The 16542-nt window shown below is 37.7% G+C and overlaps 1 protein-coding gene and 1 long non-coding RNA gene across 6 annotated transcripts in view; one reads left to right on the top strand and one right to left on the bottom strand.

Moving 5' to 3' along the window:
* The window catches only part of BCL2 (BCL2 apoptosis regulator), a 128631-nt gene extending 118527 nt beyond the window's left edge, over positions 1 to 10104 (top strand). For all 5 annotated transcript variants that reach the window (XM_038391588.2, XM_038391590.2, XM_038391593.2 and 2 more), the window contains one exon: positions 5231 to 10104. In XM_038391588.2, the coding sequence (XP_038247516.1) occupies positions 5231 to 5365 (135 nt within the window). In that variant the 3' untranslated portion in view covers positions 5366 to 10104. The remainder of the gene's footprint in view (positions 1 to 5230) is intronic.
* LOC122458792 lies at positions 6885 to 11993 on the bottom strand. Its single transcript, XR_006279059.1, has 2 exons — positions 11660 to 11993; positions 6885 to 10902 (listed from the first exon to the last, which is right to left on the bottom strand). It is a non-coding gene; the product is annotated as an uncharacterized LOC122458792 (long non-coding RNA).
* Positions 11994 to 16542: the final 4549 nt, after the last annotated feature.

Here is a 16542-nt window from a genome sequence, read left to right on the forward strand (position 1 = left end):
ACTGAACATTGTGTAGATTTCTGTGGAAGTTGACTTATCACTACCTTACCAATCATGTGGTTAACCAGACTGAATTAATCACTCTCCCTAACCAAGGTTTATTTACCGGTCTCTCAGAATAGTGGGTGAAATATCCCTTTTCTCATAGGCTCAGCCTCCAGAAGAGAAAACACCACCACTCATGCTATACTTATTATAATACTTACTATAATTATTAATATAGCTCTTTAAGTATATTCAGCACTTTACAGGGGCCTGCATGCACAAATCAAAACTGTTTCATAGATCTTGTAGTCCGAGAGCCATATTTTGCTGTCTTTATTCTGGCAATATTTCTATTGACTTTATTCACATTGACTTAAATGGAAGTGTTGCCAGAATAAGAACCGCACGATTTGCCCCTGAGATTGTGGGGTTGTTAAGACAGATATTTGCACTCACAGGTAGTACCGATAAGGATCAGTTTAGTAAGGCCACCATTGTGAGAGATATTTTGTCTAACTGGGTTGAAAAGCGTTAGTCTTTCAGTTCATTGAAGGAAACAGTACACCAGTGGTAGGCCTCAGGTTAACCTTTTGGGAAAGGTAATAGTCAAATCCAGTCCAGTTCCACTACTGGAAAATAGATGATTGGAAAATAATGCAGTGCTTTGATGTATTGCGCAGTGGGTTGCCCAGATGTGCAAAGTAGGGCATAAAAACCTATCATCGCAATGATGAACATAATGAACTAAGCCCATCCCCGGATGCTTTCCTGCTGGTGCTCAACACAGATTTTATTACAATACAATTCTGCTCCTTTGCAGTGAGATTTGAAAAGCACACCCTGCTGGACTGCTAACATTTCAGCCTTCCAAGCGTAAAGCTATTGGCTTCTGTAAAAGTCAGGATCATGAAACACCGAAATCAGGCACAACGTACTGTAGATCTGAGCTGCTCTTATTTGCATACATCCTCAGTCTGTTTTACATAAAATACCAATGAACTCTTCAGGAAAAACAGCAAGACATTTGTCTATTTTTTCATGTTCCAGGAGAATTCTGGTTACTTGCAGGATGACGTTTTAATGAGGTTTTATTTTATAAGACAGTGGCTGATTTAGTCAATTCTCAATCCTTCTCCTAAACTAGAGATTTATGAAAATTTAAATTTTTCATATCAAGGCAAGGGAGAAGTGAAGAGTCATTCATCCACTCACTCTCTGCATCAGCAGTTATGTCATTCTCTGTAAAGCTGTGTCATGAAAGTTTCTTCAAAAGCCTAGAATTAGTGTTGGTTGTTTGTTTATTTTGGAGTCACAGAGAGGGCAGCATAAAATAGCTACAAGGCAATTCCCGTTCAGTGAAATGGAAGTCGCATAGGCACTTCATTCAATACAATGTGGCTCAAGAGGATATCCTGTCAACCAATGATAACAAGGGAAATAAAGTCACTTCCTCACCAGCTGTTTGATTCAGGTAGAAAAAGGAAGTCTTTACTTCCTCATGTTTGCTTTGCCCACCACCCCCTTACTAATAAATGCAGCGTGTGGCACTTAAGCTGGTTTTTCCCTTTATATTTTCAATGAAGAAAACTCACATTGTTAATGCATCACTGGGCTCAGCATATGGGAAATATTGAGTTCTACACAGCCTAAAAAAGCTGGCCCCAGCCTGAACTGTAGGAGAGAGAGAGAGGCAGATTATGTAGCAATGATACTGAGCCTTTATGAATATGCAGCGATATTATCCTTAAATAATGATTGGGTGGCTAACTGGAGATGGCTGGTTAGTGGGGGGACAGATCCTCTCTCCAACTCCTGTGGGTGGGTGTTGTGGAGCAGAACTGTCATGGGGAGCCCTCACAGGCTGGCCATGTAGAACATCACGGCAGTTTGGTAACGACACACAGCTCCATAGATCCACCGGCCAGTCCTTATCCTACTGCAGAAGAGAATGCAGCAGGTACATGAGGATTCCATTCCTCCCTCACCACCCCCTTCCCTTAAAGTCCAACATAATTTAAACAGATTAAAGGAAAAGGGGGGGGGTGTTGAAGTGGATTAGGGTTCTACAGAAATTACTTTCAAAAACCTATAGTTTCATAGAGAAGGAAATCCTTTCTGTAGGGTTTTTGAACTGTCCTAGAGAATTCTATAGCAGGGGCATAACTTTCTGTGAAGTTCTATAGAAAATGAAAACCTACAAGAGTTACCATTCTCTCAAAATCTACAAGCCTTTTCAGGAAGCATGGCAGCTCTGCAGAGACCCATCAAACTGAACACAGGATTCAGGCTCTGAGCCTCTGTGTGGGTGCAAAGCATTTTTACCTAGGGAGAGTATTTCTCAGAGGACTTCAAACGCTTCAGGCAGTTTGTATCAAGTTGGGTGTGGGTTTTTTGGTTTTTTTTAATACAGACACTCATTTTAATCAGATTGATTTAGATTACAAAAATCCAATTACAAGTACTAATGTACGTAGAAAGAGACCTAACTTATGGAACATTCTGTATACAGTTTAGAGTTCTCTTGGCATTAAAAGCAGTTTTCACTGGGGGGGGTAGGCCCCCCTCTTCTTTTGTTTTAATACATAAAATGGGCATGTGTTTATTTAAAACAGGTTTGAAACTTAAACAAATAGTGACAGGCTGCTCAAACAGGCTTCGGAAATAAGCCTAATCAGGATGTTTGAGAAGGCAAAAGTGCAATAAAAAGGCACCCATAAAGTAGCTACTTGTAATATATAGTACAGAAACCATAAGGTTGGGTTCATCTTGTTATTATAATAGTCTCAATAACAAAAACTATTCCATGCTTAAAGTTTTGGGCTGACATTCCTTTTCTTGATCCCTAAGTCAAGGCTTTTGCATTGTGTTAATGCATCCCTCTCATCTACTTTCATGCCAGGCACCAAGAGCTCTCACTATTTGGGTTCCTAACAATCGTTTTTGAATAAATTGGGCTGAGCATCCACTAAACCGGGGGTGGGGGGCGGGGTTGATACAGGACATGTTTCTACTCCCATTGGTGTAATGGAAGTAGGATCAAGACTGTAGAAAGAGCGTCACTGAAGTTAAACATTAAAAATTTTTCACGTGATTTGCATTTTCTCAATACTTTTTTTGTCTCATAGCCGTAAGGAGGAGGAGGAGTAAAAGGTGTTTTTTTGAAAAACAGCACAGCAAATGTGTTTTACAACCCAACAAAACATTAAGAATGTCATTATTAACCTTGGCAAAGTGTCCTGTGGCACCTTATAGACTAACAGACGTATTGGAGCATAAGCTTTCGTGGACTAACACGGCTACCCCTCTGATTATTTACCTTATGTTTCTGAAGTTAGGTACGCAAATAAAAGTGACCTGATTTTCTCAGAGCTTCCATGGAAGCATAATTGAATATCAAACTTTTATTTAGGTGCCTATATATGGATTTAAGTACCTACCTTCAGAAACACAAATTTGAAAATATTGGCCTAAAGGAACAAAATGTCAAAAAATGATATGAAGAGATGCATTTTCTGCACACAGTCATTCTATGAGCCAGCCCACACAGCCCCTAACTCAGGCAATACACCCACTGAAATCAACTGGAGTTTTGCCTCAGTAAGGGGTGCCAGATTTGGCCAGTATCACTTATTATAAAGAGAAATTGTGGAAGTAGACACAATTTCTCCATTTAAGTACATCTCCCTCAGAGCCGAACTTCTACTGAACAGGATTTGAATAGCAAAATGTAAAAAACGTACGTGCCCTCTTGTGGCAAAAACTAACCTTTCCATTCTGACCTACAATAGCTAGTAATATCAGATGACAAAGGACAGCGTAAAGTACTATAATATGTCCATATCTTATGGAAAACATACAGCATGGTTGAAAGGTTTGTTATTTCATGTAATTCAGGCTTTTCCCTCCTCTGTGCTATAATTCATGAATGCACTCCTGTATTTTAGGAGGCTGTTCACCTTGTATAAAATGTAACATTATAGATACCCGAAGACATTTTACAGGAAGTGCGATTGAAAAAAAGGAATGTTTATTTTCTACAACAAATTGAAAGCCTGCCACTATAACCTTTAAAAACAATGGTAGGAGTTAGCAATATATATATATATACACACCCAGATACTGATATCTATATATCTATCAGTATCTGAGTAGGAGAGCATAGGAATTACAACAGGAAACTGGGAACCACAACTCCATTCCAAACTCTACCACCAATTTAATTTGAGACATTTTGAAAGTCCTTTAACCTCTCTCTTCATTTAACTACCCTCAGGGATAGTAGAAGGCTTACTTAATATTTGTAAAAAGAAAAGGAGTACTTGTGGCACCTTAGAGACTAACAAATTTATTAGAGCATAAGCTTTCGTGAGCTACAGCTCACTTCATCGGATGCATTACTCACGAAAGCTTATGCTCTAATAAATTTGTTAGTCTCTAAGGTGCCACAAGTACTCCTTTTCTTTTTGCGAATACAGACTAACACGGCTGCTACTCTGAAACCTGTTAATATTTGTAAGGAGCTTTGAGCTCCTTGGAAGGCAGACACTGTGTAAGTGCAAAGCATTATTAGTATGATTACTAATCCTTTTAATGGCACAAATCTTATTGTATTAATAGTTCACGCACAACTTCAGAAAGTTTTCATCTTTTCCCCCAGCGTCTAGATGTTTTTGACACCTTTCATTAAAAAGGTTGGTTTTCTTGTCTGTAAAACAGTTTTCTATGCACTTGAGAGACTACACATATAAAACAAGAAAATGTAAAGCTCAGCATGGTCACAAAATAAAAGCCATCTTTTCATTGAAAAGAAACCTGGCTGCCTAAAGTTAGGTTCCTAAATCCATATTTAGGAAACTACACAAAAGTGGCCTCATTTTCAGAAGTTCTGAGCACCCACAGATACCAGTGACATCAATAGGAGCTGAAGGTGCTCAGATTTATTTTATTATTAATTATTATTATTTGCATTATAGTAGCATCAGGAGCCCATTGTGTTAGGTGCTGTACAAAAAGACGATTCCTGACCTAAAGAACTTAAAATTGTAGTTGTAGTTTGTATGCTAAAATGATTCCGGAGTTACCTGCATGTATGAAAGAGCTCACTCTTGTGCTTTCCTTAGTTTCTCTGAATAATTTGTGTTTATCATTATTAATGTAGCTTTAATGAATAAATGTCTTTTGTTCCTGTCTGCATATCATATTATTCTGGAATCTCACATTCCTATTTCCCTTCCTCCCCACCCAGGATGCCTTTGTGGAATTGTACGGCAGCAACATGAGGCCTTTGTTTGATTTCTCCTGGATCTCTTTGAAGACTATCCTAAGTCTGGCTCTGGTGGGAGCTTGCATCACCCTTGGTGCTTATCTGGGACATAAGTGAAGTCAACCATCTAACCATGGATTACAAAAGTCTTATGAAACAATAAAATAATATGTTTTTTCTAGTAGCACAATGATATTAGTTTTATGAGCAGAAGTTCCTGGCTAAATATAAATCAGCTATTACTGCCAAAGGGAGGTATCATTTATTTTTTACATTGCAGGAAACAAAGTTATTTATTAAAGATATTTACATTTAACTTGCTATTTTCAGAAACTCTACAAACAATTTATATCCGAGTATCACATAATATTGTTATGAATTATAATGAGCCCCAAACACCTTGAGCTTTTTTAAAAAAAAAAAATTAATGCAGCTGGATGGATTAAATATACTGACAAAGACCTACCTGCTTTCTCTTGGGGGAGCAGTTACTTGGGCTGCTTCAGGCTGTGTAGTTGAGTTGATTTTACTTACAATTTCTCACAGATCCAAGGAGATGAGATCCTAAAAAAGTCAGAGGAAGTGAAGTAAGAATTATTTCCCACTGGCAAGTACTGACATTAGTATACAATTCAATATGGTACATACTTGGTGTCAGAATAGCAACTTCTCGAAGGACAGCCATCTATAGGAATCTCCTGGAAGGAAAACAATTTGAAATACGATTGCAAGTATTTTTAAGCTACCAAATTGTGTCAATACATCATAATCATAACAGTATCATCTGATACGTTAAAACGATGATATGTCAATTCAGATACTCTCTATGAGCGCATGAAATGAAATCCTTTGGACATGCAAGAAATTACTGTTTCAAAGATTTCCTCAGCAGTAAGATGTCTTTTACAGCTACACACACAGAAACCATGAGACTGTAAGTGCCTGCCTCTACAGAGCACAGCTGGAGTCTGGAGTCCTGACTTGTGTCCCATTTTAGTGGGCTCATATCTGCAACTGATCCTGTTTACTTGCTGGGTTTTGAAACCAATTAAGTTTGGCCTCTAAATCCCTGAAAGTTGAAAAAGGTTTAATTTAGTTGGCAAGAAACAGACCTCATCTGAGTTCCAGATTAGCTCGAACTATACTTGTTTATCAAACTGGGCACCAAAATCACGTTCCTTTTCATAACAAAGAAGTCAGATGACCTGTATTCTTTCCCCCATCTCACATCCACACCCAAAGTATTTCATGGTAATAATTTCTTAAGACTTTCTACTTTAAGACTTTCTAGAAATAAAGAAGATGAAGAAATTGTCCTAATCCTCAAGCTGGACAGAGACTCACTGACATCCAGATTCCTTAGGTGTTTATTGTCATTTCAGGGGAGAATGGCGGGGGGGGGAGAGGATGGACTGAGTCGGCTTCTCGAACAATAAATACAATTTAAATAAGATTAATTCAGGACACTTAATATACAGCTTTATAACAACTGCATAAATCCTGGAACCATATATCTTAGACATGTCAACAACTTTAAAGTGGGCTTTAACAAGCTTTTGGCTTCTGTGGATTCCACCTTAAAAATCTCTATAAGTCAAGGTTTTTTTTGTTTTTTTTTTGTTTGTTTGTTTTTTTAACAATGAAACTGTCAAAATATGAAATTTATGGCTAAGTGTACATCCAGGGACAAGTTAGAAAGCTCTGGATAAAAGGACAGGAATAACATACAAGTACTTTCAGAGTGAAAGCAATACAATGGAAAAACTGCAGAGTCAACCTTGACATTTCAATAATCTAACTTTGTGGCATTATATGCAAGATAGCTGCAGTAATTTAGGAATGTGATATGTTCATTGTTAAGGCTGTAATTGATGGGATTTCTTCAAAGCTGCTTTTTTTAGATTTGTGCATCTCAGCATTTTTATTGCTATTTAGTCCATGGCACCTACACTTTCTATGGGCAAAGATGGAGCAAGCGTTGGATTTTAAATTTAAATGGGTTTAATTTTACAGAAACATTTAATGGCACTCAGTTTCTAAAGCAAATGTGATCTGTTTTTAAACTCTGCCGAGTAAAAACACCTGAAATGTCAAAACTGTATACATTTGTGCAAGGCACTTATGAAAAATATTTTAAAATAATAGGGAACCACATATTAGGAATTGAATGCAGGCTTGGTTTTTCCATCTAGCAGGTTTAATTTATGGAAAGCCAGGTAAAAAGATGAACTAGAATTGGCACTGTATTAACATTTCAATCCACATTTCACAATCTAGTCTTCATTTCAGTTTGTGCCCATTAACCCCCATTAAAGATAATGAATGATTTGACCTTGAACTTTTTCCAAGGTTGAATTGTTGACGGTTTACATGATCAAAAAATATAAAAAGAGTAATTATAAATTCATGTGCTGCTATACTACCAAGATAATTTGGAGAGAGTTTGTTTTGGACTATCCTCCAGTGGCAAGATTTTTCAAAGCTGCTTTAGAAGTAATACGAAGTAGTCACATTACAGAGATGATTAGGTAGATGCCGCCAATTTGTGTTCTGTTGTATCTATTCACTGGGATTCCCAGCATATTAGTTAATAAGTTAAAAAAGTCCAGGCAACTGTTAGTGGTTATTTTATTAAACAGATAATGGAGCTTTCTAATTCTGACTGCAGAATTGTACAATATTATGACTGCATTAGCTGTAAGGATAGTAGATGATGCATTTATTATTAATCACCATACTAGAAACGTTGAATGTATATAAAAGCTTGAACGTGTTTAAAAAAGCTCCCCCCAACCCTCTTGCTTTCACAGTGATTCCTGTCCCTTCCATTTTCTTTGTTACCGTATGCAACAGAAATTTCCCTACAAAATGCAAGGCCTTACAGTCACGCCCCAAAATTACATTTCGGTTAAAAATCACTTCTTCTCTCACCATGATCAGTCCTGGTGGCAATCTATAAAAAGAAACTAAAAATATAAATACTTGCACTTCTAAAGTTTCTTGGCTGTGGAGAACCAAGGGACAACATGGGAAGAGGTGTTAAGAGATGTTGAGAGGAGATACATCATTGAAATATCTCTATGACTGAGGATAAAAGTGTCTGAGAAATTTGGCCACCTTTCATCTAGATGAAAAGAAAAAGCATTTTAGGCAGTGAAGATAAACAGAGCAAAAGGTTACAAAAATTCCCCCCAAAGTATTTAAGTAAAGCCTTGTTAATTCTAGCAGCAATCATCTACAAACCAGATCAGATATTTGATTTTATTGTATCACAATTTTTTTTTGTCCTTTAATTCTTTTGGGCTTTGTTTTTCAATAAAATAATAAAGAAAAAGTCTTGTTTTTTTAAACAAAGGAAAACTTCATAAAATCATCTAAGATTTGTTATAGTTCCACAATGTGCCGCTAAGCCCCTTTGTTTTCAGTTTTAACTGATTTTTACTGAAAATTTCCTGTACTTTACAAAAAGTATTAATCTACTGAATACTTTTCCCCCTTACCCCATCTTTCCATCCACCAAAATAAACCCCAATATTTACCCAGAAAAACTAATAGGTTTTTTGCACTGATTTTCCGGTTGTGTTTATAAACATTGATAAATTCCCAGGGAAAATTAAGTAAAATAAAAACTGAAAACAAAGAGTTGTATGTACAGAGTAAATAAGAGTTCTAAAACAAGGGGAAGGAGCCTAAAACTAAGTATTAGACGAGAGACAGAGGATAGTTCTTCGTAGTTCAGACATTGGCTCTGACAATGGAATAACACGTCTGTTGTGGTAATTGAAGTTACAGAGAGAAGTGGGATCGTGAGGGCTGAAAGGTGATTAGAGTGGGGTTCATACACACAGTCTTGTATGATGCAGAAGCTTGGCCACAATGGTCCAAGTAGTAGATTTCAATCATAACCATCTACATGTTTGTGCATCAACCCATAATTACAATTAATATATTTTCTGAGTTTCCTGTTGTGATATGTAAAATCATGGGATGCTTTAATAAAGCACACAGCTAGAGACTGAAATAATTCCTTTGGAAACAGACTTTTGCGTGTGAAAGTCAATATGGGATGATACAAAGTGCAGGTTATGGGCCCAAAACTTCTTGTCCTTGCATACACAAACCTCCCATTCACCTCAGTGGGAGTTCTGCATGGTGATGCGGTTGGCGATACATCTGCACTAATTTCATATCAAAAAATCTTTTTTTAAATGTTGATGAAAAGTGTGATGAAGTTACATGTGCAAAGAGCCTGGATTTCTAATTTTTTTTTAAACAAGATAGCATATGGATTCATTCACATTATTTGTTAATGACTCCTAATACCATGTATGATAAATTAAATTTTTTTGGATTTTGTGTAAATATCCTCTGAAACCAGAAAAATTCAGTTTTATTTTGTATTCCTATATATCTTTAAAACAAAACTAAGCAATAGCAGACAAGGAATCAGTTTAATCTAAATTGGTTTTTAAAATGTGCGCCAGTGCTAAAAGTTAATGCAGATTCCTCCTGGAGTGAAGTCTTTACAACCAAGTTATAGAGGATTAAGAATGCCCATCACACACAAAAAATCCTGTATATTTTTTATTATTTAAATAGCATTTTTTCTTTTTCTTTTGAATATTTGACATTTAAATATCACCAGCATCATTGTATATAAACAGATATTGTTTATGCATTATCTTGGATGATGTATGTAAGGTAAAGTAGTTTGCCAGTTTATTATTGTTTAACATGATTACATTGTTCTTTGTGTTTAAACTGTTACATGTTGCCATTAAACTTTCTATGTCTGTCTAGATAATATTGTGAAGAAATAATAAAGTACACTGTGAGTTACTTGTTATAAATTTAAATTGGTAGTACATTTTACTTTTCCCTCTATTGGCAAACATCTTATGAGTGTGATCCTGTAAATACTAGAGTATACCGTTTACTACTTAATAGTTCTGTTGACACACTAGGCTGCATATAAAACCATCATCCTGCAATGAGCTCTGTGGAAGCAGTGCCAACTCACATGATTTTAATTGCAAATCTCTTAACATTTGATGTTTTTCCTAAATTCCTAGATACTGGAGTCATGTGAATTGGATTTTTGGCCTTCATTGTTGCAGAAAGAAGCCTGAAAGGTTCAAAGCCAGAAGGCAAATAAACAGAACTTCAAATGTGTGTTTTAAAAATCTTGTGATTTTTCAAGCCAATGTCATGATTTTTTTGGGATCCAACTTCTGATTTTTAAACACCTGAGATTGACAGTACTGAGGTGGACTCCTGCACCCACCCCAAGCACCTTGTTAAGTCAGGTGTCTGCCTAGACAGAGATTATTGCAGAATTGTGGTCTAAGTGCTTCCAGGACCTTAGTTAAGATTATTCAAAGAGTATGGCCTAGTGATCTGAGCTTTAATTTTATCATACCTAGGCCTTTTGAAATTATGGGCTTGGGTCCCAGCAAGCAAGTCAATTCAGGTTTCATCCTTCCAAAGTAGATAAATCAAGTACCTTGGGAATCTTCCAGAAGAGACCGAGAAAACACCCATGTCAAAAAGGGACCCATACAAGCTAAGATCCACTTTTTTAAGCCAGAGATCTCTCTCAGTGTTGTCAATAGCAGAATCCTGCTTTTGGGCATATAACACTACAAGACTTGCTCCTAGAAAAAGAATGAAATAAGAATTTTCCATAAGTATGATAAAAAGTGTGTTGGCAGCTCATAAACAATGGCATTTAACTTCCATTCAAACACTTTATATTTTTTACACAAATCCTCTCTTTTCTGGAGCCCAAACCTGAGTCACTGCAGCTCAGGTACCATGGTGATAGGCACAATATCGAGAACCAGAATTGAACAGAATTTGTCAAAAGAGAAGGGCGTTTGGTCAAGGTCATATTTTAGAGAGTCGGATTGTCAGAATTTTCATGCAAGGGCCCCAAATATCAAGCTGTAACATCCAATGTTTGATGGGCCACCACTTTATGAAATATAGGAGGTAGATGTACCTCACATTTTGGCAACCCTAGGCCATGACTGCATTTTGGCTTTACCATTTATCTAGTTGTCTGATGTAATTAACTGATTCTTTATACTAGAGTAAAAAGTTGCTCAGCAAAGACATTGAGAAATTATAATAGCAAGATTAACCAACACTAAGAATAAGAAAGATCATGTTTCTGTTATTTCTTACAGGTTTGCTGCCATTATCATCAGCCCTCAGGAGTATTGAGATATTTTACATCTTAAGGGCTTAGTTTAATTGGCCTTAAAAGGGGTAGGAGGGGAGTTAGGGAGGCGCCTCTTTTTTAGAATGACATCTGACGTGTGGAGAGGTGATTGTGTAAGTTTCTCCACGAGAGAGGCAAAATATATGCAAACAATCCCAGTGCATGCCCATTCCACAGACTCTCCTTACCCTTTTGTCACTGGGTGCCAAGCACTGGTTCTTTTCTGAATGGTTGAGAGATGAGCATATGTAATAGCACTAGTGACCTGGGCAGAAGTGCAGTAAAATGATGAGGAGAACAAGATGAAGGGGAAGTAAGTCTGGCTTGAGTCAGAATGTGTTTCGGACCTGACAACCAAAATATGCACTAGATACCGTGGTGAGAGTCCCCTCAGAAAAACCTTGAATAGACAGAAAATAACAAGCTACATTTACAAAAAGAGATCTCTAATTTTGCCTCCCCTAAATTTTCCCATGAATGCACACGAAGGAGCAGCTCCCTCACACCCAGCTCCTCCACAAAGTTTGTAATGATCCTAGAGTATTGCAAACCCATTGACTCACTGGATTCTCTCCTTCCATCCATTTTTCCAAAGTGCTTTTTAATCTTTTCAGTACCCAGTTATGATCCTTAAGGCTAAATCCCTGTATTGTCCTTTAAGCTTGTGCCTTCGTTAATCAATAGATAAACAATCATACTGGTTGAAATTCACCCCTGCTCAGAGGAGCAGAGACAAATGTGTCTCATTTAAGCCTAAGTGGTACAGCTACATCCTGAGGGTAGCTATGCCAACGTAACCCCCAGAGTAGACACAGCTAGGTCACTGGAAGACTGTTTCTGTGGACCTAGCTACCATCATTCAGGGAGGTGGAGTTCCTACAGTGAAGGAAAAACCCTGGTACTATAATCTGCATCTATGCTACAGGATTATAATGGTATAGTCACAGCACTTCAGCTGTGCCACTATTATGCCCACAGAGGAGCCATGTATTGGCCTTCTTCACAGAAGTGAATTCCACCTTTACATGCTAGCAAGAATTTCTTCTAGAAAGGGGTTACCTAGCCTTACTGGTAGGGTGATCAGACCTCCCGATATTTGGGGCTTTGTCTGATACAGGCAACTATTACCTCCCTCTCCCAATTTTTCATGCTTGCTGTTTTGTCACCCTACTTACTGATAAGGCAAGTGCAAAAAGTTTGTTTAGCAAGCTGGGTAGACAAGAAAGATCAAATTAACTCTTTGAACATCTCATCATCGTTGTCAATGAGCTGATTGAAACACCTGAGTGGAAGAAATCGATAGTAAAAGCAGATATAAAATGGCCCTCTAAAAATGTAAGGGACAAAATCACAGGACAGTTAGCAACCTTACATTAACATCCTTCTTTCAGATATTGCAAGGGAAGTTTGTGTGTGTGTGTGTGTGTGTGTGCGTGCGTGCGCCCTCCTTCCCTGCGAATCAAATTAAAAAGCTACATAGTTCCTACTGCAGTAATAATGCAAAACAATCCATTAAAAAAAACCCACAAAAATGTAAACCCTGACCATTACCTGAACAATTAAAAATACCTCACCAATATCTTAATATAAAAAGCTTACTGGTCTCCATAAGGGCTCACACTTAAAGGTTCTGTGTGCCTGCAAACTCCTATTGACATCAGTGGCAGTAGAATGCACTCAGCAGTCACCACCCCCACACGAGTGCACAGAACCCTGCAGGACTGAGAAGCAGAATGTGGCACTGGCCTTGGGCATCTGAATAAAATTTTGATAAAATCCCAAAATTATCAGGTTGTCGAGGTGACGTAAATCTCTCAGGATGAAGTCAAGTTTTCGTGTGATATTTGGGCAATCTGGAGAAAAAATGGCAGCGTGCAGGGGGAGTCTGAAGATCTAATTACAGACCAAGATAATATTTATATCTGACAAGGAAATCTGAATTATCTTTCCTTGAAAATGTATCATTGATCCCTGCTACAACTCCATATCTAATAATATATATAGAACCCCACTGTGAGAACTTTTGTACCTTGCACTGTAATAAGGAAAGCCAAATTCATTACAGTTAAACACCCTCTTTCAGAGGGTTTTCTAATGTTTTCTGATTTGTTCAGCTGTTAGCCACACCCTGATTAGTCTTTCATCCAACAAAGAAGCAACCCAGCACCTGAATCTAATAATGCAAAACCCTGTAAATAACCTGAACGACAATTGTGGCAAATCAATTTTTATAAAACACAAATGCTGGTATCTGTAGTGCCCGACAGCCAATGGAGAAGGGACAGTACTTGGCTGTAATGAATACATGGGGAATCTTTTCACTGAGGACTCTGAACACAGACAAATCTGTTTGTCTCTCCCAGCCAGCTAACAGGCTGTGCTGTCTAATTTCACCTCACAGATATGTGGCCCAAGTTCTGGCCTGGAACGGATTGCTGACTATGTTAGAGTCCTCGTATAATGTGCTTTTAGCTAGGACTGGCAGAAAACCAAGGTGCTCACTCATTAGGCTGTAAATTAACGTTGCCGAGGGACATTGGCTGGAAGCTCACATGGTTCAGAGTTTGTTCGCCATCTGGAGTCTAATTTTGAATTCCCTCTACACCTAGGTGTAAAGCAGGTGAGGTGCTTGGATCCTCTCCTCATTACTTTCACAACAGTTCCCCATGCCCCACCTCCCTTAAATGCTCCAGGTTTTTTGCACTCACAAAGCAGCTGTTATTTCTCTAAAGTAATATGTAAATTCTGCAACCATGTCTTCCATTTTGTAATTCAGCCTCTGTTAACACAAATGCTTCTCTGACAAGCAGCTCTAAGAAAAACGGTTCTTGTATTTTACACTTTAAAACACGGGTGAGCATTAGGCACAGATTCATTTTAAACAAATGTACTTACTTTTAACTCCTTTTGACCCTTAAGTAACGTCTATGTTATCTGTGTAGGTTTTTTGTATCAAGTCCAACACCTTATCTGATCACTTAAGATATCATTGCTTAAAACGTAAAACAAAACCCAGTGTAACCTCTCTCTCTAATTTAAATCAAATCTTCATCCACAGACTGGAAGCACTGATGCCAGTTAAACTGAGTCACCGCCGCCAGTTGTCGGTCTTGGTCACAAGCCTGGTGTTTCTGTCAAGAGGAAAATAAGAAAGACTGATCGCAAAGGAAATCCCTGAAACATGGAAAGGAAAGAATAATTCTGGGGGCCATCTCTGAGAATATTTGGGGTAATACCTGTGGTTCAGAAAGAAGTCCCATTTTTTTCTTAAGACATATCACAAACTTGGGGCCTGTTCCCACTGAATTCTATCGTACAACTCCCATTGACCTCAGTAGGAGCAGGGGCAGTTCCTTTATTTTCATATCTGGCAACAGAAATATTTAAGGTCACAAAATAGCTCTACTAGTTGTGTGTGTTCTAACAGCAGCTAGGGAAATTCTAGGTCTACTCAAACCTCTCCTGTTTTTAGCAAAGATTGACCATGACTGGCGTTTTCTAACTAGAGGAACATCAAGGCTGATCCCAGCCCCTGTGAATCCCTGGTCACAATTACAGAACAGATGCCCCTTCTCGCTACTTGCCAGCTCCACCCTACCCTTGTGGCTGCCACTGGTTCCTCCACGATGCAGCAGATAGCCTTAAATCTCCCTGGAGGTTAAGTTGGGAGAGTTAATGCTGCAGTTGGACCAGCATCAACATCCATGACAAACTGATGTAGATTTTAAGGAAAAGGAACATGCCATGTAATTGTGATGTATGTACCATTAAGTGTGTACACATTTCTCCCCTCACTTACCTAGATATTTCTATTTTCTCACTTAGTTCTTGGATGATCTTTAACCTCAAACTTTCCTAAATATTTGCAGAACTACTGTCTTTTCTATATCAATCTGTTTAAAATTTCATCACAACAACAGGAAATGTTAGTGGAAGGAAAAGATTTTGAAAATCTATTATTCCTTTTTATTTTCTTGTTCTTTTTCATTGTGGCATATTTTTTAAAAAATGGAAGCTGAAACATTGTCAATTGTTATTTAAAACTGTCTTGAAAGAATAGTTAAAAGAAGTTTCACTTTTTTCTGAGGAAGCCATATAAAAGAACTATCTGATGTCTCGTTTTAAATCTTGCAGCTGCTTGTTGTCCAAATTATAGTTGTCTTTGGTTATAACTGGCATTTTCCAGCATTCTCCAGTGGTGAAGACTGCACAGAATGACACATTCATGGCAGTGAGATGCATGAAAGACTTCACACTTCTATGAATTAATAGTTGTCAACATCACTTCATTAACAGATCTTGTTTATTCTCCTTCCAAATACAAATAAAAACAAAATTAACAAATATTAATAAGCAAATGTGTTTCTGTCATGACATCCTTCAACTGCCACCCCAACTCAAAAGTTAGTGAAAGAACTCACTATTTTTTCTTAATCACATCCAAAGAAAAACAGTCCATGAGCTCAGAACCACACACAAAAAAGCTTCTTTTCATTCCCAGAACACCATATCGGTTTGTCACGTTGACCAATCAAATTAAATAGTATGAGTCATCAATGACTGTGGGACAAACATGTATTCACATCATAAATTGTGTCAAAACATAATAAAAATGGACAACACAGAGAAGCAAGCATTGTCATTTTCGTGATGTGCCATAGCTAAGTATTCCTGTAGAAAAAAATGCTTTAGCATTAAGTGAACTCATCGATAAACCAATATTTCTGATAATCAAATATATTTGTGCATTTAGAAGACCCAGTATGGTAGAGGTCAGAGATAAGAATTACCTTTATTGTTGAGGAGAGACCTAACAACACTTGTCTAACTTATAATGACCTCAGACAGTCTTCTCATTCTATGTACATAGTCAGGGTCAGTTTTTCTAAAATAGTCAGCACCCACCCATGAAAACAACAAGGGCTGCTGTGCGAGGAGCTCTTGAAAATTTCACCATTTTACTTAGTTGCCTAAATGGGAGTTGTGGCTGCTGAAGTCTTTTGAAAAATCTGGAGACAGACACAACTGTGCTAAGTCAGAGAGACGTACAGGTTTAATTCTTCCGCCTAGG

The sequence above is a fragment of the Dermochelys coriacea genome, chromosome 2, assembly GCF_009764565.3.
Source record: "Dermochelys coriacea isolate rDerCor1 chromosome 2, rDerCor1.pri.v4, whole genome shotgun sequence".
NCBI classification, from domain to species: Eukaryota; Metazoa; Chordata; order Testudines; family Dermochelyidae; genus Dermochelys; species Dermochelys coriacea.